General features: G+C 38.8%; 1 protein-coding gene and 1 long non-coding RNA gene across 5 annotated transcripts in view; both read right to left on the bottom strand.

Annotated features, from left to right (window-relative positions):
- Positions 1-1,889: 1,889 nt before the first annotated feature.
- LOC116442151 lies at positions 1,890-11,117 on the bottom strand. Its single transcript, XR_004239419.1, has 2 exons — positions 8,181-11,117; positions 1,890-5,230 (listed from the first exon to the last, which is right to left on the bottom strand). It is a non-coding gene; the product is annotated as an uncharacterized LOC116442151 (long non-coding RNA).
- A 229-nt stretch (positions 11,118-11,346) lies between these two features.
- The window catches only part of CD109 (CD109 molecule), a 70,773-nt gene continuing 59,070 nt past the window's right edge, over positions 11,347-23,049 (bottom strand). For 3 of the 4 annotated variants that reach the window (XM_032104828.1, XM_032104827.1, XM_032104829.1), the window contains 4 exons: positions 22,576-22,712; positions 18,260-18,416; positions 17,735-17,837; positions 11,347-15,373 (listed from right to left, as the gene is read on the bottom strand). In XM_032104828.1, coding sequence (XP_031960719.1) covers positions 15,183-15,373; positions 17,735-17,837; positions 18,260-18,416; positions 22,576-22,712 — 588 coding nt within the window. In that variant the 3' untranslated portion in view covers positions 11,347-15,182. Of the gene's footprint in view, positions 15,374-17,734; positions 17,838-18,259; positions 18,417-22,575; positions 22,713-23,049 lie in introns of those variants that run through there. The other variant, XM_032104830.1, reaches the window with a different exon arrangement.

The following is a 23,049-nucleotide window of genomic DNA, read 5'->3' as shown; positions in this document are numbered from 1 at the left end:
ACAGACATAAAGACTCCTGAAACAAATTAGTTGCCTTTCATCACAACACTTGCAGCTAAGTTTTTCTAATGTGTTCAAGTTTCTTTTGCTATCTCCCTTCTCAACAGTTAAACTTTTCTCAGTCTGTTTTTCAGTCTACAGACAGCTGAAGTGAAGGACTATTTTACCAGACAGTGTGCATAGTGCCAAACCCATTTTCAGCACACTTTAAGTATATTCATATTGTGGGAGTCAGTGAGAAAGTCTGTGTGCAAGAAAATCCAGTTTGCTTTAGCAAATCCATAACATTAGTCCTGAAATGCGATCCATGTGATTACTAGCACGGATGGAAACATTTTGTTGTGCAGGGACTAAATGGAGTTAGAAATCTTAATTTAACACTACCTCATTCACACTCTCGAGAAGTCACATCATGGTGTTATGTGATATTGATACAAGATGAGAATTTAAACCAGTTTCTAACATACAGTTCATCAACAGTTTGACTGAAGCTGCTTTTTGACAGCAACATATGCATCTGCTAATATCAAAGGTGTTCTTCATTGTTTTATGAGTTTGGAGCCCTGAAACTGGAATTTTAAGAACTGATAAACACATACTAAGCCAAAATCAGCTGTTTCTCCTTGGGAGGTTTTGGGCTTAAGGTTTTGGTTTTCAGTAGCTCTTTTTTCTGAAGCAACTAACTCAATATTGCCTCTCACCAGAATCCAAAGCTTGGTTTTTGTTTGAATGCCACTTTTTACAGTTTTTTATGACTTTGGTGCAAATCTTGATCTATTTGAGGCTTTTAGCAACAACAAAAATTTTGGTTTGTCATAAGACATGACTTTGGACTATATAGTTTCTTGACCCAGAGTCCAGAAATTTAAAAAACATTTTTGTGAAAAAATTTCATTAATCCTCAAATTTCTGTTCCATAGAAAATCACTCCATAAGAGGATAACTGTAGCTGCATTTTTAAGTATATATTGGAAGATGAAGATTTCATGTGGTGTAAATCTTAAAATTCAATCTTTTACCCAACAGGTGTGTTTAGGTCTCCATCATAGCAGACATTGTCTAATTCATAACAAGAGAAATATGCACTACCATAACTGGACTCTTTGAGGTGATATATTGAGAAAAATAGTATTTTTTTCAATATCATCAAAAGGGTTCAGGGAAGTACAAATACACACACCCCCCCCACACACACACCACTCCTCCACCTCTGCCCTCCACCAAGGTTCAGAAATATCAAAGACTAAATCAGTGATGAGTTTTATTTTTCTTAAAACATTTTTATTAAATGAGGTCAGGAAGATCATTTAAGGAAAACCATCACAGCTCGGTGAATCTGGAATATTTGAGTCAAATCTGAAACTCAGCTCACTGAAATTTCCAATCTTCTGCTAGGTGAGTTAGACTTTTCTACAATTCCAGCAAAGTTTTATGGTCTTTTCCCTAGCTTTTTGAATTACAAGTTTTACAGAGTGAAATCATTGCCATAAAGTGCTGAATTATCACATTGCAAAGATATGTAGTGCACTCATCAGAAAACGCTCTCAAAACAGAAATCTCTCAAGAAAATCTTAGTTTGAAGGTTCACATTCAGCATCAAAACTGAAAGGAAGTGAAAGGCAAAACCAAGAAGTTCTGAGAAATTTCTGCAGCTATCTCCTAGAATTATATCAACATGATCAATATTCCTTCTTTTCTCCCAACGTGCTGGCAATAATAAACCTCGGGCCCAAACAGCTTCCTGAGCCATCTTGAATTCTCAGCACTGGAAGCTCAGGAGGCCCTTGTGCTTGTGGCTTTGCTTGGCAGATAAAACATCCCTTCTAATGTGCATTCACATCTTCCTTATTTTCCTGTTGTTTCAAAATTCAACCCTTTCAAACAAATGCTCAGCTTTTGCAACACTTTTTAATAGACCTCCCAGCTGTGAAAAAGTACAAAATTATCAAAGCATGAACTATCAAAAATACTATCTGCTAATTCCAAAGGTTCATACACACCACATACCACATACAGAATGGTACATAAAGCATTCTGAAGTACAGCAGATAAGCACCTATCGTTTTTAGCAACACGCCATTGTACGTAACTCGTAACTCAGACCCAAACATTTCCCACTATGGTTGGCTGATAAAGATTTTCCCAGTCCTGAAATACTTTGCTTCCTAAGGCCTTGCAATGAGGTCAGTCTCTTGGAGGCATCCAGCTGTTGGCTTTATTCCAGTATTCGGCAACACACATGCCTAAGGTGCAGGAGCTCTCTGGAGCTAACTCCAAACTGAGTTGCTTTATCACCCCTTCTCGAGCTGCAAAAAGTCAAGTACTAAACCACTGAAGAAATTGCACTGTTCTGATATTTCCAAATTTCGGAAAAGAAGCTTGGTGACTTTAATGAAGTTCAGGTTTGATTCAAATTTTCCAGTGTTCTTAAATTTTGGATTGTTTCTGTCTCCTTACCACCCCCATCATTCTTCTGGACCTCCTCCGTTTCTGAATCACCTTCTGCATGGCAAGGCAGTTCCAGAATACTGTGGTCATCCATTATATTTGTGAAGACAGTATTAGTCAAAGAGGAGATGGAGCCAGAAATTTTAGGGTGCTTTTAATTTCTTACATTTCTCAGGTTTTTTTGTGTGACTTTTTCACTCTCAGGTTCTGCACAAAGGAGATGGAACAGCAACTATCCAAAAGGGAGAAAAGCTAATCGGGGTAGTGACACATTCAGTTAATTAATGTTTTCCTTTCAAAAGCACAACAATTACATCCGCAGGGCTTTGACATTCAACTACATTAAAACCCTACTATTTTCCATGGAGAAAATAGAATGTAATGATGAAACTTCTTTTATGAATAATATTTCTTTTTAAATCCATTTTAATTATATTTCCAGAATAACTATTTAGTTACATCGGGGAGAAATAAAAACAAAGGAAGGCTTTTTTAAAATATTTACAAGGAAGCAATCTCTCATCCCCAAATTTGCATTTACTTCAAAATTTTATGGCTGAACTCAAATCCCATCACAGTCCTTCCACTGAACCTTAAAATCAATCATGACACCACTACAGGTCCTAATCAAAGTAGTCCTAATGGTCTTTACATGCCTTTAAAGCACCTGCCGTGCAAAGCAGGAAAAGCCCCAATTAATTACACAGTAAAAGTCAGTTCATAGTTGTGGATGCTTTGTAGCTTTAATGAGATTCAAAGACAAGATGCAAGGATTTGGTTCAGAATTTTGTCTTCACCAGGGCTCTACCAGACACATACTACGAATCAAGATTGATCTCCCTGCTGCTTTGTAGTTGTCACACTATTTCCTCATGTCCCTTCACCTGTCCAGATCCTTCTGTGTCCTCCGTGTTCCATGTGTTGACAGGGAGTTTTCTGGAGTAGGGACAGTCGTTTTCTCCATGATTGAATGACACCTGGCACAGGTGGGTCAGGACCACTGAGCAGGACTTCTCAGGTGTCCCAGCTAGCACTCAATGCAATCAGTGGCAAGAGGACGTGCACCAGGTCCTGACCTAGCTGAGCATGCTAAAGTGACAATCGCTTCTCCACCACACTGTTCGAAATTGGACATTTTGTGCGCATGCCTGAAGTTTCACATTAGTTTAGCACCTGAAAGGTTTTCCAGAAGGTTGATCTGAAGCGGAACCTGTTTTCAGAAAATCTGTTTAGAAAATTAGTACATCAGTTACAATCACATACAGGAGATTTTTCAAAAGGGGAATTTGTTCCTCGTGGCATCTGGGGACTAAAATGTTTCCTGAGCTTTTGAAGATATTCTCTTTGTTTGCAAAATCTTTTAACAAATATATCTGGTATACTTTGTTGGATATGCTTTCCTAAAACCAGTTATAAATTCTATCTATAATTAAATTTAAAAGAAAAACCTGTTTAAAAAAGTCTTTGGGTACTGAACTGCATGTCCTTAATTTAATTAAGGGATATAATTTTGTATTAGGATTCTACACAAGACTTACTGAAATACTTGCAGATCATCTGGAAGATTGAAAGGAAACTTGGTAAGTTCCTGCGGCTTTGGAACCTTGTAATAGGACGGGTTAGGCATAGGATCCAGTGGAAACAGACAGTGGCTAAACATGTACTTTCTCCAAACTGCTAGCATTTTCCAAATAAGCTAAAAAAATGGGATTTTAAATCACAAATTAAATTAAAACCTCTTCTGCCTGAGCATTAACCTCCTTCATAAAAGATGGTGGTACATAAGCTTTGTTTGCTTTGCTGTAAATAACAAAAGAAAAAATAATCTAACAGTGTAGTAGTTTAATTTTTCTACCTCCTTTATTTTCTCTGCTTAACTCATGTATGAAAAGACTTGCACAAAAACTGACTGCTCTAATAAAACCAGATAAAATCTAATACGGCATGCTGAGGGCTGAGGAGAACAACTAGAATTACACCAAGCTCTTTGTTGGCATCAGGAGAAAAAGGCTTAAAAATACCTTTTGTCACCTGTTTTCAGACCCTGCCAGGCTCACCCACTAGGCATTATGTCAATAATGTTATGTCAATACTGTGTGTGCAGATTTTTTTCATTTTGCCTATTGGCAAATTTTTTTCTAATCTGAACTTACCAGTAAGCTCTTATACTTAGGTCACTAAAGATCAGTGAGCTCATTTTCAAAGGAGCAGATCATTTACAGCTCCCTGGATCTCAGGGATTTTCAGAAACCAAGAACTGAAACTCATCTGTATTTCTGATTCTGAAATATTCAATGTAAATACTTGAAGGCAGCCTAAAAAATCAAAATATGTACAGCTCGTGGACGAGCATTACATCAGGACTTTGAAAAGGTGCCTCAGCTGAGACTCCATGGTGGCCTCCAAAGAAAATTCCATGCCTGACTCTGTCTGTGCTCTGTGTGCTGCAAGGCTTGCACTCATTTGTGCTAGTGATTACTGCCTTCACCAAGAACAAATAATTTTTTAAAAAATTAATAACACAGCAGCTGACTTTTTAAATTGATGCAATCAACTGTTTTCCCAGACAGTAAAGCTAAAATGACTCAAGGGCAGCATTGGCTGTATGGTATTTGCTGTGACCCAGCATCATGGCTTCTTTCAGAGGATCAGCACCCCAGAAGAATGGAAATACAGAAAGTATCAAATGAGTGTGCATACCTTGTCAACATTTATTTGGAGATGCTGAGATGAACTGCCAGGATATCAGACATACATCACTGAGCATTTCTGTAAATTGAATCTGCAAGGTGCAATCAAACATCACAGCTGTAACCAGCACAGTCACAAACACATCATTTAAATCTCTTCATAATGATGAGGAGCTGGGTGTTGAAATCTACAAACCTAAGATATTATTTGGACTGACCTTAGGAACAGCCTGGGAGAACAGCACCTGCAGCACGTTTATGCAACTCCAATCTCTATTTAGGTTACCTGGTCACAATTATTTGTTTCTAGACAACCCCTAAAAGACTCAAAAATTCAGATCACTGTGTCTGTCAGCCCTTCTTACAGGACACTTGATCCTCTACTTTCTAATGAAGCCTTTTCAAGAATTACTTTCATTCTGCACATACTATAAACCTTATTATAAATCAGAAATCAAATCAGTTACTTTTGGAGGGAATTATGGCCTAGATTTTCATAATCACCACATAACTCCTCTATAACTCCAGTAAATTCAAAGTTTTTCAGCACTTCCCTTAGCATCAGCAGAAAGTTACACCTCGTGCATTTCAGTAAGTCTCTTGTAAAAACTGTCCAGTGCTGTGTGATAGCAGTAGAGCTTGCAGACATCAGCTCATAAGAAAACAGGTCCAGGAAGGACATCAAGAGATTACTTATTCCATCTCCACCACCTAGACAGTCTCACACAGACCTGGGTCATTATTAGAAGGTGTTTGGCTAACTTGCTCTTCTTTCTGAAGAAAGAAGCAGGCTGTCTCCCACAGCAGCCTGCCCCACAGTTTGTTTCTCCTATTAGAAAAGTTCTCCCTGTTGTTTGAACTGAAACTTTCTTTCTGCAATTTAATCACCTGGTTCTAATCTTACCTATTATGGTCACAATTAAATAATTATTCTCCTTAATTTTCAAGGGTTTGCAAAATAGCTAGACATAGCTGAGAGAGAAATACCTTATCCACACCCCGACCTCCCCGAGATTCAAGGAACCCTAATTCATTCAATCTTCCCATGGTGGCTGAGCTTCCTAGACAATTCTTGTTCTCTGCACGCAGAAGCCCCACAGCCAGAGCACTGGTTTCCTGTCACAGACTTCAACAAAGCACAGCCAGTAGCTTTGAAGGGCATCATATGTCTCCCAAGTGTACTCTTTGTTTATACATCAGACTCTGTTTGCCTTTTTGCACTGCAGCCTGTCGTCATTGACTCTCTGCAGTTGTTTACAGCAGCGTGTTCTGCTCCTGAACATCCCTCACAGAGCCATCCACACTGCACGGGACATGGAGCAAGAGGTTTGTGTTCAGGCCAATAAAATGCAACTTGAATGCACATAGGAATGTTTTGTGACCTGTGAAACAAGATGTGTATTGTCAGCCTGCAGAGTCAGTTTTGCTGCCCCTAGCACAGAATACTGATCTATACATTGATCCAGCACCAACAGTCCAACATTATTCTCAATAAAGTTTTGCTCCTTCTCCCGCTCTTGCCTTCCTTCTTCCACACAGTCATCTTTCCTTGTATCTCTCAGACAGACTCACATCCCACTGCCAAAGGTATGTTTTGGCCAGAGACCAGGCACAGAGGCTGGCTGCTTCCCCAGGTGGGAGACAGCCACTCTCGTCCCTGGGCGTTGGGGTGAGACTGTGCAAACAAGTGCTCTCTGCCAGGCAGTTCCTGCTCCAGGCAGCTGCCTTTGTTCACTGCCCCTCTCCTTGTGACCTTGTGCCTGCTGCTTCCCAGTTCTGCTAGCAGTTCACGTAACTTGTTTTCAATCACCTCCAAGGAAAATGGCTATGTTCAAACCTCCTGCAAGCCAGATGTGCCCCACTGGCTGCCGGGTGAAATCTTTTAGTCTAGAGGGACTTGGAGTTTAGGATTGCATTAGAGAGTGTTCCTGCATACAACCTTGTGCAGCATTATCCCAGCTCTACTTCTTGAAAAAGCAGAAGAATAAAGTCATTATGAATGAGTGGAAAAAGAATGAAACCAGAGAAGCAGCTGAGGCAGAGCTGTGTCAGTCACAACAGGCTTTGTTTTCCCTATAATGTGGAGTCTCATACTCCTTTGGTGAGAGGTACCACTTTGAGACCACACGCTGAGCTTCCTCACAAAGAATTCACACCTTTTTTTTTTTGCTTCTCCTGTATCCTGTAATAAAAGTCTTTCAGACTGTGGTTGGTCTCTGTGTATTGGAAAAATGGTGGATGGAGTTGAGAAAGGAACCATGAAAGCTGTAGCATTCAATCTTAAGTGGAGCAAGCAGAGTATGTAGCAATGGGAAAATCACTCCTTACAACTGTCTCACTAAAACTTCATGTTGTTAAATAGTAACAGTGTTCATGTTTTTATTATTCTAACTAAGATTCTATTAAAATCGGGAACAGAAAAACAAGACCTAAGCTGCATGTGAACAACTGATCAAGGACAATGATCATCCACACAAACAAGACACATTTATCATATTGACTCGCATCTAACATCCAGCCACCCCACCTTTAAATAATCACTACGGGGATGATACATAGCTCATGCCTGAAATCAAAGTGTGAACTATAAGGAAAAAATCATATAGCACCTCTCTGATACATGCTCTTGTACTGAACTTAGAATGCAAAGTACAGAGAGATCTCTGGCTTAATTAGCTGCCCACTGAGCTAGAGTTGGCTGCTATCTATTTTCTGCGCATGAAAACACAGAGCTTTGTTAGTATATTATTTCCACATGTGTTTATATTGCCATCCCTGCTCCTTGATCCAGCATTTTAAATGAGCATTCCTGTCTAAAAAAAAATATAACAGAATGTCTATCCCCTTACCTAAAATATCCCTCAGCTCAGTCCTCCCTTTCCATCAGTGTGAGCCAGAAAAATCCTCAGGGAAATCCATACAGTCTCCCTGGTAGGCAGCTGTTGAAAATCAGATCAAGATGCTTTTATGTCGTTTTATTCCTCTTTATTAGGGATATGATTTCTCATCCTTTGCTTCAGTCATATTAAAATCCTCACTTACCTAAGTAGCCGTGCCTAAGATCGTGGCTGATTTCAAGACATGGACACCCAGCTAGGGCCAGACTGGCGTGCGCTGCCACAGCACAGGGAGCAGGGTACTGCGGTCTGAGCGTGAGCACCACCACCAGGCACATCCTCTGCTCACTGCTCTTCTAAAGGTGTCCAAGGCTCAGGAGAAAGATGAGTCACCACTTACGCACTACTTACACATGCATCTGCCTGACACTTCATGTGTCGGAAGAGATGGTATGTCTGCACCGGTATTTACACTTAAGCTCTGCTTGCCTCTTCATTTTACCTAGTTGCTTGCTCCAAAACCACTTTACTAGAGACTGGTCCATCATCAGAACATCTCATGTTCCAAATTTGCTTTATTTAGGACTATTATCAATATTGAAACAGAAAAAAATTATGAGAGAAAGCCTTACTACAGTCTATCCACTGTTCCTCCTCATCCACACAGCCCATCCTCTTACCATAGAAAGCTATTAGGTTGGTTAAGGATTATTTCAGCTTCATAAATCTGTGCTGACAAGTCTTAAGTGTTTTTGTTCATCCTGAGTTTGAGTTGATAGCTAATTCTCCATGAGACCAAAGATTTTAGTCTTTACAGGCCATAAAGGCTCTGAAGGAAAGGGTAGATCTGTGAGACGTGGGAACAGAAATGGCTACTGAACTTACGGGCAAGATGGTGAGGGGACAGGGCAAAAGAGGTAAGTGAGGCTGAGCAGATCCTGACTTCTGAGTTGAAATGGGCCAGGAAGCTCTTTCAAGGGCAGGCAAGAGGAACAGCAAGAGAATTGTAAGGAAAATTAGGAAAAGACAGTGTAATGGAGACAAAATTCTAAACCATGAAAAACGGCTGTGGAAATAGCAGATCACCTGAAAAAAAGTTCTGCACATCAATTCAATTACGTTTGTGTAAAATATTTTGGCATAAATATTTCTTGGTGCTCTTTTACTTCCACTTCAGCAATTAGCTGTGTCTGAAGGATTTGCTCCTGTTCACACAAGAGCACAGTTGCTGATATTCTCCATGACCACAAGGGGCCTACCGGAACTGAGCTCATCACATAACATGATTATGCTACATCTGTTACAGATACCAGAGAACTTTGCAATAACTCCATGTTGAACAAAATAATAGACTTTTAAAATGAGTGACCTTAGTCACACAAGTCCCAAACAGTGACCTGCAGATTCACTGTTTACAGCCTGGCCAGGGAAGCCACTGCTGTAACACTTTTGTAAAATTTTATTTATATTATTAAATTCTGAGCTTTAAAACACAGATGAGCCAACCTCTAAAAAGTGCTCAGGATGGGTAGTGGTCAGCAGTGCACAGAAACTGCGATCTACTATAAGTAGCTGCATTGTTAAACAAGCAAACATTAGACATATATTATTAAAAGTCATCTTTAATAGCATTTAAAAATAGCTATTGCAAACTTTATTTGAAGAAAAATAATTCACTATCTTCTAAAGTCCTTTGAAACAGTCAATTTCCTTAACATTTGCTTTATTACTTGAAAAGAGAAGCTATTTGCATAGCTGGCATGTTAGTTCACCTCTATTTGCTCAAAACAGCTCATAAAAGCTCTCTTTTTCTACCATTTCTGATTTGATCAGAAGTGGAAATGTGAATGATGATCCTAACTTAGATCAAACTGGGTATCTGACTATGTCTCAAGGCAGTCAAGAATTTTAGTTCTAATTGTTTAAGGCCTGACATGGAAAGAGATGTGCCAGTCAGTAAGATCTTACACCTGCTTATGTACTTCCACTGAGCCAGCTTTTTTTTTGTCGTCTTCTTTGTATTTAGTATCCCACACAACCTAACAAAACTAAAAACTACAACAAAAAAACCTAGTTCATAAAAAACATTATAGGATCTAAGCAAGGCTGATGAAGTTTTTGGGTAGCTACTAAGAAATACAATGAATTATTTGAGATAAATCTTAAACTGGACTACTGGTGACTCAAATGCAGCACATAAGGAATTAATGCTCATACCTATCTGAAAACAATCTATCTATAGGAAAAACAATCATTAGATTAATCAAATACAGCACACTATCAGCCTTTATTGCCTAGAATAGCAATAGTGCAATGGCATTTCCATTTGGCACACAGAAATACAACAAACTGAGTAAGAAACAACATGGAAGTGAAATATTTTGATAAGGGGGAAAGGAAACAACTGCTGTTATATTTTATAAATAAATTAGGCATCTAATTTCAAAATCTTCAAATCACATAGAGATGGTTCACTGCATACAGACTTATGGTAAAAGAAATGTTATAACAAAAATAATATTAGTCATTGGAATTAAAATTGAATCCTCTTTCTTAGCGTTTTAGATAGAAAAATTACACCATTAGGCACTAGCTGCTTTCTAATATATTCTTTCCTAAAAACAGAACATTACACAGCGCTGTTGGTTTGGGCATTTTGTGAAGATCTTGGTTTATGCACATACATTGCACACTGTAGCACACTGCAGCCTATAATGGCTATGTATATGCATATGCTTTCTGCAGGATTCAGCTAAAATCAAATATTGTCAATATTCATACCAACTTGAACAACATATTCAGTAGTATTCCTAGGATAATATTTTGAAAACTGAGTAAAATCGACTTTTGCTTCTTAGGTTTGATTGTCAACAGTGATTTTCAAGGCAAAAGAGAGGCCTGTAACAGAAGGACATGGAATTGTTGGAGCAAGTCCAGAGGGCCATGAAGCTGATGAGGAGTGGAGCACTTCCCCTGTGAAGACAGACTGGGAAAGTTGGGACTGTTCACCTGGAGAAGGTTGTGTGGCAATCTCATAGCAACCTTCCAGTGTCTGGAGGGGGCCTACAGGGAAGCCAGAGAGGGACTCTTTTGTCAGAAACTGTAGTAACAGGACAAGGAGTAATGACTTCAAACTGAAAGAAGGGAAACTTAGGTTAGATATTAGGGAGTTTTTTACTGTGAGGATATTGAGACACTGGAACAGATTGCCCAGGGAGGTCGTGGATGCCCCAACCCTGGCAGTGTTCAAGGCCAGGCTGGATAAGGCCTTGAGCAACCTGGTCTAGTGGGAGATGTCCCTGCCCATGGCAGAGGGGCTGGGACTAGATGATCTGGAACATCCATTCCAACCCCTTCACATTCTGTGATTCTATAAACACTGGATCTGGCCCTCATGCTTCTCCTGCACCAGTCTGGCACTTCCCCCTTTTATCATGCCACTGATGTGCACAAGCCACAAGCTCCTGCTTGTGATGTGAACGGGAGCATGTGGTATGGAAGCAAACTGGGAATACCTGCACTGCTTGTGTTTGACACTAGAGCCAGGGGAGTTCTAGATTGAATATTAGGAAAAATTTCTTCACTGTTAAGTATCATAACAGGCTGCCAATGGAAGAAGTGGTGTCACCATCCCTGGAGGTATTTAGAAGGCATGTAGATGTGGCGCTTGGAGACACAGTTTAGTGGTGGACTTGGCAATGCTAGCTTAATGATTGGACCCAATGATTTTAAAGGTCTTTTCCAACATAAATGATTCTATGGTGGTGCCATGCTGGGAACCAAACCAGCCACAGAGCTGGCCCAGCATGCAGACTGTGAAGTGCTCTAAACCTGTTAAGTAACACTCATTCCCTGTTCTGTAAAACAGCATCTAGTATAGATGAACTAACTCTAAATGACACCCACATTAAAACCTGCAGAGGAAATCTCAGCCAGGATCATGGATGACAGCAGAAGTAGAATTTGGGGGGAATACCTTTAAAATGCTTCATAGTTCAGTTTTGGACTCAGTCCTAGCCCTGGACAGACCATGTCCACTGACATGGCTGAAAAGGGCATGGGAAGTACCAGAGCACATTCAGATTTCAATGAAACAGCAGAAATGTTCAGGCAATACAACATGAAGGCTTCACCACAAAACACCTTTACCTGACTGTTTTTAGCATCACTCCTTAAAGCTCCTTGTAGACCTTGTTGCTAAAGAGTTCAAAAACATTTTTTGCTACAAGATTTCCTATTAACTTCGCTGTGAGCATGGCCCCCCTAACATCCAAAACGGATGTTATGAAGCAATGGGGATAATATATATGCTGAGCATTTGTGTAAAGGTTCCCACACAATGATGAGGAAAGAAAAGAAGTCACTATGCCAAATAATATTCCATTTCTGCTGTTCCATTCACTGCCAACACAGTATAAATTTTATCTTCTGCAACTCAAAGCACCAGCCACTACTGCAAAGTGACTGAAGGCACTGATGCAGGAATGTTAAAGGCCACCTGGTGTAAACATTTGTTTGAAGTCATACAATGTACATTGTTCTTTTAAAATAGCTTGATACAGATGCAGATTTGGATGTCTGCTATAATATGCCTGCTGTAGAGAAAAAAGTAAAATAAAAGAGGATGTTTATTCACTGACTCCAGCAATTTCCCTGACATGGTGCATTATGACTGATAGTTCTTAATATAGTGTGCAAGGAAGCCAAAAGTCGTTTAAAAACATGTGTTGTTTGTCTCAAAAACAAATGTAAGGGAATACTAGTAAAAGCTGCACTGTCCAAAACTCAACTAAGCAATTTAAATCCGTTTTTCTTGGAGGATATTCAGGACGATTGGACTGCATGCAAAACAGAACTAATTTATTCCTACTATCTGCTGCAAAGGAGTAATTTATCTCCACCTTTATCCTACGATTAATCAGGTACCAATGTGCCTATTAGAAGCTCTGCTGGAAGTATGCGAGCTTTGGGCTCTTGAAATTATATTAAAGGGAGGCAAATGACGTGTCAAGTCTGCTGTTCTCAAAGACAAGAGAAGACCAACTTTCATAGGTCACAAGAAACCCACAGCAAAACACATCCCAGCTCAGATGAGAATTTTTTCCGTATCTTAGACTTGGCACAGTTTGATCTAGGCTCCCATAAATGAATAAAGGATTTGAGATGCAGAGATGTTTTTTAAGTCTGTTATCTTCATTTCTCTTAGCTCTGGACCCACGTAACCAAGTTACATGGCTTACAGAGGGTGAGACCCTGCTCACTGACTAAGCAGTGTGTTTGGCTTCAATACATACATTACTTCATGTGGGTTAGAGCAGCACACACACTCTGCTCAGGCACTAATTAACTACTCAAAAGGCTAAATCCAAAACACACCAAGGACAAGTAAAAAGCATTGAATGGGCCATGAATAACCAGGCCTAAGCTCTGCCTGAGAAATAGGACAGAACCCCAAGTTTGTGAAAAACATTGCAAATTCCAAAAACAGGTGAAGTAAAACAAATAACCCCATCTAAACTAGTTCTGCAGTTAAAATCTATACATTGGTATTAGAAGGCACTCGCAGTTCAGGAAGTTCAGGCCTCTTCCCATGCTACTATGCAAATTTTCCTTTGTGAACAATTATAGATGAGCATAAATACAAAAATATACATTTTAAGCAGTAGCAAAAATTGAATAAAATTAGAAATTTCTCAAGGAAAGTGGCTGCCATATTATTACATGTGCACAAAAACACACTCCGTCTCAAAAAGTATGAAAGAAAGGAAATCAATAGAAATTATAATTTCCACCTCTTTTAGTCAGCATGACAGCTATTAACTTCATTTTAGTAACTATGAGTGTAACAGCTTGGCTGCTTTATCAAAAAGAAGTAAGCATTAGATATTACAGGTAGTGTTCAAGAAGGACAGATTGGCTGCCAGACAGGGAAGGCATTCATACACTCACTCAGGGGCAATAAGCTCCCAAGCTCACACATTTCCGTATCCACAGAGATCTCTAATTCTCTCCATGTGCAAAGAGCAGGTTTGGGTGTAAAACTGCCTGCTACTTTTCACCATCCCTCTCCTCCATTCCACTTCAGCAGAGCACTTGAGCACACATAGATGCACTTAAAGTTAAGCAAGCATGTGAATTGTTTGGCTGGACTGAATGCTTATGCAGCCCATGCCTCCTAAAAGCCTCTCCCACCACCAGCAACAGGGTGCACATCCAGGGCCACCAACTCACATGGCACTGAGAGCAGTAAACAACTGTTTGGGATTATGCCACTCGAACTGTTGACAAGATGACACTGAAAGCGCAAGACAAAAATGATGCCCCAGAGTGACATTTCTAGAAGACATCCAAAAACCAGAACACGTTCAAAGCAACCTTCCTTCATCTGGCCATAAATATATGCCAGCTGACACCAGCATTCTCATATGGAAGGAGAATTGCATTTGTTTCTGTATAACCCTGGAAAAATGAAGTCTGAAAAACACTCTTTGATGCATTTACAGTAAAAAGCCTTTCAGAGTAAAATGCATGAGAACATCCTGAGGCCTTATTTTCAAGCAGGATTAGCTTAGGAATTGACAAAAAAATCCACCTTCTCTCTAATTATTAAAAAAAAAGAAGACTGACAACTTTCTGGAGCATTCAGCAGTTTGTAAATGCAGTACTTTTTGGCTCTTGGATCTGCTCTGAAGCCAGCTCCTCCTTTTTTTTTTTTCATATTATGTCCCATGAGAGCACACAGAGAAATTCAGTATTAAGTGTCACATCTTCAGAACAGAACAAAGTGAGCTCTGATACCAAGCTCCTATCATTGCTTATCAATACACTAATGGAGAAGCAGATAGTGTTTTGGAAAAGCATGGTAAACTAACATGCATCCCTAAAAAACAAGCACAGCTGGGGTAAAAACAAAGTGGGAATATGGAGCTAAGTTTACATTTTATCACACTGCTTTCTCAGTAATTCTGTGCTTCTTCAGAAAATAAGTTCAGTATGAAACTACCACTTGGAAAGGTTTTCCCAGCAGACACTTAAAGTTAAGTTTTCTGGCACAGCCAGAAATTTACCATATGGGCCAGCCCAGTTCTCCCTGAACACAGCAGGAGTTTGGTCATGATAATCACTAAAGATGGGCTGGTATCTGAACATAAAATTTTCTTTGGATAATTTATGGAAACCTTAGATGTGAAACATAATCGGTTTCCTTTTACAGCACCCAACTGCACAGGAAGTTTACATGAAGGACAAAGAGCACACAGAACAAGGAGGCCAATGAAGAGTGCTGAAGCAAGGCTGCAGAACCATCTCGGTGGCAAAGGTTGCAGTCGTTTTCACAGAAGTCACAAGAGGTTATACTTTGCATTACTTCTGAATTATAGCTTCTCACTGCTCTTCTCCCTGTTCAGAAAAGTTAGTTAACGTTAGTTAATGAACTTTGAAAACTGACCAAGAACACAGCTTCAAAAAGGAATCACTTTTAAAGGATGCACTAAACTCTGATGCAGACTTCCTCATACTCTACAAAACACTTCCCAGAGTTGGTATTTAGGCCCAGTCATTAAACTTTCTTCTTCACCCAGAACACCTCAATGTATTCGGACCAATGCTTGATGAAAGGCACACTCTCACAGACTCAATCGCAGCTATTAGACACATCTGTTCACAAACCTTGGACAAACCTTTTTAAAGGAATTTTGCCCCTACCTACATAACAAAGGAACTCAGATGCTTTACCTGGCAGTATGCTGGCTATAACAATAAGAGTGAGCTCTCTCCTAACTGATGCTTTCTCTCGCTATCATGTTTGGGAGCTTCCACTTCCTGAATCTGGGACTGCTTACCTCACCTAGGTCCTGCTCGTGTATTTTACTCTCCTGTTCCCCAAAGGGTTGCTACAGAGCCAGACTAGAAGTCTGACAAATCATACTCATTTCAGAAACATCACTGCATGGTAATTGCTCACAGAACAAGCTTTTGCAGTTTCCTACAGTGGCTTTTTTTCTTTTCTTCCTTCCAACTAGAGACCTTGCAACTTCTATTTTTAGTAGTAGCATTTTTAAACTGAAACGATATTCAGTTTCATTACAAGCCTCAGGATATTTAAAAAATATGTAATTTTATGGGCCAAAATGGTTACCCAACAGTGACACCTGACTACTTCTAAAAAGTGAGGTAACAGAATACTGCTGTTCCGGCGTCCAAGCCAGCTCTTACACCTATGCCAGTTGTGCTATCTGCCACAATGAAATCACATTTATCAATAAATGCCGCAGCAGGAGACCTCTACACATTTCCTAGCTCTCAATATGACATGAATCTGACTGTCATCATCACATAAAATATATCCCTGTAGCTTGGGTCACCAACAACAACAGTGATGGAAAACAATAAATTAAAATCAAAGCACATGCCTGTATTAGACAGGATGGAGTTCTCCCAGAAGAACTCAGTCACGGCATACATATATATGTTGACCAATAATATATCTACGCTATATAGTAATAGGAATGGGGTCTTGTAAACTAATACTTGCACAAATAATTTCCTTGAAGTTAAAGAAACTGCAGCACCAGTTACATAACATGAATTTTGGTCCTTAATATTAATATTGCTAACTGAGAATTTATGGACTGAATTTATTTAAATACAATAAAAACTTACCTGTGACTTTACAATACACATATTTATTAGCCTATCTAATAGCATTCTTATACAAGATGTGGCCCTGAGCTCTTCTCCTAGGAACTGCAAATTCATTTTGGCCATAGATTCTACATCTTATGTGTTTCTCTCAAATAAAAACTTGCTGTAATTTTTTAAGCCACTAGCCCTTAAAACATGCTCTAATTAATGGTGAGTGTGCTTACAACGACCAATTTCCTATTTTACTTTAAAATTCTGTGAATGAACAAGAATTTCAGCCTATATAGATTAAATGTGATCATCTAGCTAAAGTAGCACACATATTTGGTTGTCTTTTGTATTGTGCTAAAAAAACATGAAAAAATTGTATTGTGCTAAAAAAATGTACAACTTTCTTATGCCTTATCTCAAACCAAGCCCAAATCCTTCATAATGTACCAGGTGGTTCATGCAATGAAAACCTAGTATCCTCTCCAGCAGCCTGTAATTTTTTCTTGCTTTTAATTTTGCCAAAGAGCTTTGTACACTGTTGCCCATCTCTAAAACACATGCTACACATACAAAACACCAACTAAAAAAAAAAAACAAAAAACAAAAAACTAAAAAAAAAAAAAAACACAAAACAACAACCAATAAAAAAAAAAACAAACACCAAACAAACAAACCCAAACCTCCCTCTGCCCCCCCCTCCCCCCCAAAAAAAAACCCCTTTGAAACTGTTTTTCCAATGTACACCTTTTTTAGGTAACAACAGAAGTCAAAACATTGGCATTTTCTCCAGTGAAGGACTCTTAGTTTAAGTAAGAAACAGATGGTAAAGCTACTCGAGAGGTAATTATTAACTTGGTAAGTGAATCACAGTGAAGTTCCTGCTTCATTTTGACAGTTTTGGGAACACACTGGGCCAGAGTTTGGACCAACTGAGGAACCAACCCATTAGGACAATAGGTATTGGAAAACACTACTACTTGTTAGCAAATTGGGCATGTTCATGTCCAAAAAGACTACAGTTCAATGCAGCTTTCTCTTCACTAAAATTTCTCCTATTTCTACAAGAAAAAACTTTCTTTTAAACTTCTGAATAATTAAGTCCCATTTGAAATGACTGACACTTACTAGGTTCATAGTAATCCACTACAGTCACTGAAGCATCTTGGATATTTGCCACCTTGAAGTCTCTCACAGCTGGAATATCCACACAAACCTGTGTTTCGTTTAGCTAGAAAAAAAGAGAAACACCCTGAGAACCCTGGGGATGGTGGCTTCATGGAACAGGTAAGGACTTTTAGCTCAGCAGTAGTCCATTTCTAAAGGCTTAAGAGTCAGGATGCATAGGAAGATGCTTATCTCATTTGCAGTCTTTTGGTCAAATTACAGACTTCTTGAAATGTCTGCCTTCTTATGTGTGATTTTTAAGAGGCCTAATTCAGAAACCCCTTACAAATACAACTGAGTTGCACCTATCCAAGCAGTCTCACCAAAAAATAGAAGAACTATTAATTCAACATAAATAGCAGATGTTGATTTCCCCAAAGAATACAATCATAACGTCGTTCCAAATTTAAGCCTAACAATGTTAGAATCAAGATTAACATCACCACAAACACATTTTTTTGGTTTTTTTTGTTACTTCCAACTTACAGAGTCTAAGTATAGGTTGACTTTTCCATTGTCTTTTTCCGTCTTCTTAACTGTCTTGTCTAATGGAACAAAATCTGGTGACAGAGAGAAACCACTGAGTAAGCCAACCTCCATGAGGACCATACCACTTCTGGAAGCCGTGCCAGAGCCAAAGTACCTTTTCAAAGCACAGAGACAAAGATACTTTTAGTAGAAATACAGTAGCCCACTCTCCAAAGAAAACATTTGATCATCTTTAAATCCCAACTAACGAAGTAATAATGCTTAAGAATATTTAGGAAACAAATGGAACAAAATACTACCAAGGAAATTTCTAATAATAAAGAGCTAATAATTAATTTCTCAATTATTTTGCCTGTTAATTTTAACCACATATGCAAAAGCTGGTTTAGCACTGAGAAAACTGCAATACATGAATCATATGAGAGACTACACCAACATCAGGAGGAACTTTCAATCGGCACCTATTACTACAAGTTTATATTACAAATACGCAGAAATTATTTCAATTAAGCATGTTTCTAAAGAGGCAATTAACTAACTGCTGTAGGAATTCTTGTACTGAAATATATATATTTCCTCTTATGCATGCTTTGTTTTGCTTTTATTCATTTTGGAGGCCAAAATACAGGTGTATACACCAAAGAAGTCTCCCAGACCTTTTTCTATTTTCTTCATAGAGATTGATGGTTCCATTAAAAAGGCATCACCAAATTATTTCTCAAAGTTTCAGTTTTTAGAATGCATAGCCATGTTATTAATGCATATTTGGAAAAAGATTTAATAAGTCGAGTCCCTTCTTTTTTCCTAAATAACGCTTATTATTACATCTTCTTCCAATGTGAAAACCAGATGCTGGAGTAGAAAGGTTTGCTCTATTGAGCAAGCCTTGCACACTATGGTGCCTAACAGATGTATCAAAATATATTTATGGTGCTCTGTGCTACAAGTGTCACCTAAATGACCTGCAAAAGATTCTACTGCTTTAAATAAAGCAGGTAGCAGAGAAGTTTCCCCGGCCTTAGCATGGCAGGTAAATTGCTATTGTTCTGCCAGAATAGAAGCGTCTCCAATCCTCATTTCAAAACCCTGGCAGTATTGAAAGTAATTAAACTATTTCTTTGTAGAGCTGGGTAGTTAAAAAAATATATGAGAAGAGTTGCTTTCAAAGCAATGCTGTTAAGCCTGGCTGATTCAAGGCAGATACAACTTTGAAAGAAATACAGCACAATTGCTGACTTCAGCTGGCTCCTAAGATTAGAAGCAAATGAAACCATCTGTTCGATGATGTGCTGTGCCAAAGTAGCTGCTATTGAAAACAAATAACTGAATTGGAACTGGATGTAATTATTTCTGCATAATTACCAATAAGAGGGGAATAAAATACCCAAGCTGTCTAGCCAGCCTGGGGTGCTACTAAAACACCAACAGGCAACCAAACTACCTTGGTACTGTCAAGAAGTGAATTAGATATATCCCTAGAAGTTAAGAGGAGGATCTGTCTCTCAAAAAGGAGGAGAGGCAGCCTTGGGGGTGGGTTGTGGTACCATCTCTTCAACTCCACAGTCTCTTAAAAAAAAGGAGAAAAAAAAAATCATCATGCAAGAATGACCAGTAAGACAGACTTGAAACTTGTGCCTGAAGAAAACTCATAATGTTTTCAGTTGAACTTTATGTATCTGCTCTTCAGCAATATGAGATCAGGGTGAGACCCTCTCACAGATGATGCAAAGAAGAGAAAACAACACCAAGCTAGTGTAGGCAGAAAGCAGAAATGAGAGAGTAAATGGAACCATCAGTAATCCGTTTCCCATGTCTGGAAAACGTATGCAGGCAGTAAGACTGAGAAAAAACTGGCACTGCCTCCCAGAGAGTGAGCTAGCTCCTCTAACCAAGAACCACTTCAATTTGAATGAGGCATCACCTGCTCTAGTGTCATAAATTATACCCAGTTAAGATGACCATAGCCAACCACTACCAAGCTGGATGAGAGAAGGTGGATATTCTCTAGATTAAAGAAAGAAAAGAATTGTGAAGTTGAAGCCTTCAGTACCTGACTATGTACATCCACAGCTAGATGCATACCCATAGCTAGACTATACATACCCACTCGTTGAGATTTCAGCAGTCTTTCTGTATTTACCTCTTTTGGTTTCTCTACTAGAAAGCCACATCATGTTAAAAAGATCGTAAGTAGACCAACTTTAAACTAATTTAGGAATATAGATAATGCATATATTATATATACAATTTATAGGGAAAAGAAGAGGAAGATGACTAGTCTATCAAGCTAAGCAATCAGAGATGAAGCCGTAGCCTAAGCAATTTAAACAGACTTACTCAAAGTTGTATCAGTCCACTTTCCACAATAAGAGTTGATGGAACTAATGTTGGAACTAACTAAATGTTCCAAGTTGAGGCAGCTTTTTAATGTCACTAGATTTCCCCCTATTCTTTGAACACTTTGCAATTAGAGCATCATCACCCTAGAGACTTCCCAGAGAAATGGAGCACTTCTTCTCCATGTTTTTAAGTAAAAGGTCTTAGCTAGAAAGTCAGATTGCTCAGAAAAGACTTACCCCAAACCCAGCATGTAAGCCCTTTACATATCAGGAGTTTGTGCTACACTTTAGAACACTGTTGACTTCATAGAAAAGTTTAAAAGAGAACAAGCCCCTTCTGTTTCAAGAGCTCTCATGTATTCTAGTGTCTCTGCCCACCATCTGCATCACTGAACTGGATACCAGAAACATATACAAACAGAGCTCTGGCTTTATGCCTGCCGGCTATTTCCTAAATTAAATCAATCCTCTGTACTGAAATCATATTCTCTATAGCTGATTATCTGTATGATGGTGTCACCTAGAGGCTCCATCTCCAGTCACAGCTCTGTTGTAGTAGGCAGAGTATAAGAATAGTTCTAGGCACACAGTGCACAAAGTTTAAATAAATAGTAAAAAGAGGGCATGGATGAAAGGCATGTAACAGTAATCACGGTGGATTAGGTGGTACTTTGCAAATCTTGCACTTACAAGGAACCCATTATAATGTCACAAGAAGAAAACAGTGTTTCTAGAGGAAGTATTCACAAACAGATGAAATCCTTAAATACAACAAATACAGTCATCTCAACAACATCCTTGTTGATAATAAAAGATAGAAGATAAAAACCATAAATATACAGAGAGAGATAAAATGCCCTATAGGGTTTCGTATGAAATATGCAGTGGTCTTTAACTTCAGTAGGACGTGCATACTGAAGAAACTGCCAGAAAATAAACACCTTCAAATATTCCTTTTAAATATGTGTATGAACACTTCCACAGCAAGCAAAATGGAGGCACAAAGCAGTCAAAGAAATAACTTGGTTGACTGGCTGACCTAGGAATATGCAGTTCAATGCTGCCTATTCTCACGTGATCCAGATTCTATCCAGGTAACACCAGCTGGCTGTCCTATGGTTCCCAAGATAATACTTGAGCAGTCTCACCTCAATTCTTAGTAGCTGATTACTGAACAAGAAACATCATCCCAGACACACACACTCTCCCACATCCTCCTGCCCCCCTCCCCATTGTTCAGCAAAAAGAACAGAATCAGCCTGAGTGGAAAACTCTTCACCTCTTTCAAATCTAGAATCATGTATTGTATTCTATTACCAAGTTCTTTAATACTGGTAAATGAAAGACCACAAAGTTAGTTGCACAATAAGGCAATGTGAGTTTATCAGTATGTAAATATGGATTTTGACTCCTGCTAAAATTGTTCTGAGCGAAGTTTATCATATAGATGACCAAAGAATAATTGCTTTACTTCATGGTGTTTTCAGCACTTCAGAACTTCCTTCTCTCTTTACAAAAAAACCTATCTACCTCTATGTCAAAAGCAAAGGATTCTTTTCTTGAAAGGTAAGAGTAACAGGCACTTGTCACAGTTTGCTACTACAAGTTAGAATGTGGAAGATACTGGTTCAATTTTCAAGTCTGTCCACACTCATCCCTATAGCCCAAAAGCACTTGCACCAAAGAAACCTTTGAGTTTTTTTCTTGTATTTCATACAAACTTTTCCACATACCTCCATCTTTATGCATACCAGGAAAAAAATATCACCTGGCCAGAAAAAAGTGACTTATGAATTGCTTCTTAGTTTAACTACTACCATTTGTGCAAAGCAAGTTTTATTCTCTTCAGTTATACATTTACATCCCATACATTAGTAAATACATATGAACAAAAGGATAATTTAGTTTATTTAAAGTAATCTAGAATTGGTATATACAAAGATGTGTATAAGATGCTCCAACTGATTTACCTACCTTGTGCACACATTCAAAGTTAAATGGTTTTTATCTTCTCTATCATCCTTTACATCAACATTCAAGTCAAAGGCTTCTTGATTTTGGACAGATCTGAGCCTCTGATCGGTGTGTTTTGTGTTGTACACAACATTGAGCTGTGGATTTCAAGTACAGACGTGAGGTGACATGTAAAGCAAATCAGAGTGTTTAAAAGACTAAGTTGCTAACAGTATAACACCAGAGGAGTGTTCAGATGAGAAAACACATGTGGACTCAAATCTGAGTCTGACAGTCAGACTCAAGTCTGACAGCTGCACATCAGGTCCATAGGAATTCTGTGAAAAAAATATCCTTTTCGAACACTTCAAAATGCAGCAGAACCAATGAATTAGCAGGACACAATTGAGGCAAACACAAGGGAGATGGAGGCCAACCAACAATTTTCTCCCTAGTAGCTGTCTGCTGGTTTATAGTGAGTTACTTCCTGACAGT

Source organism: Corvus moneduloides, chromosome 3 (assembly GCF_009650955.1).
Source record: "Corvus moneduloides isolate bCorMon1 chromosome 3, bCorMon1.pri, whole genome shotgun sequence".
Classification (NCBI taxonomy): Eukaryota; Metazoa; Chordata; class Aves; order Passeriformes; family Corvidae; genus Corvus; species Corvus moneduloides.
Note: the sequence above shows the minus strand (reverse complement) of the source record. Positions and strands in the feature narration are given on the sequence as shown.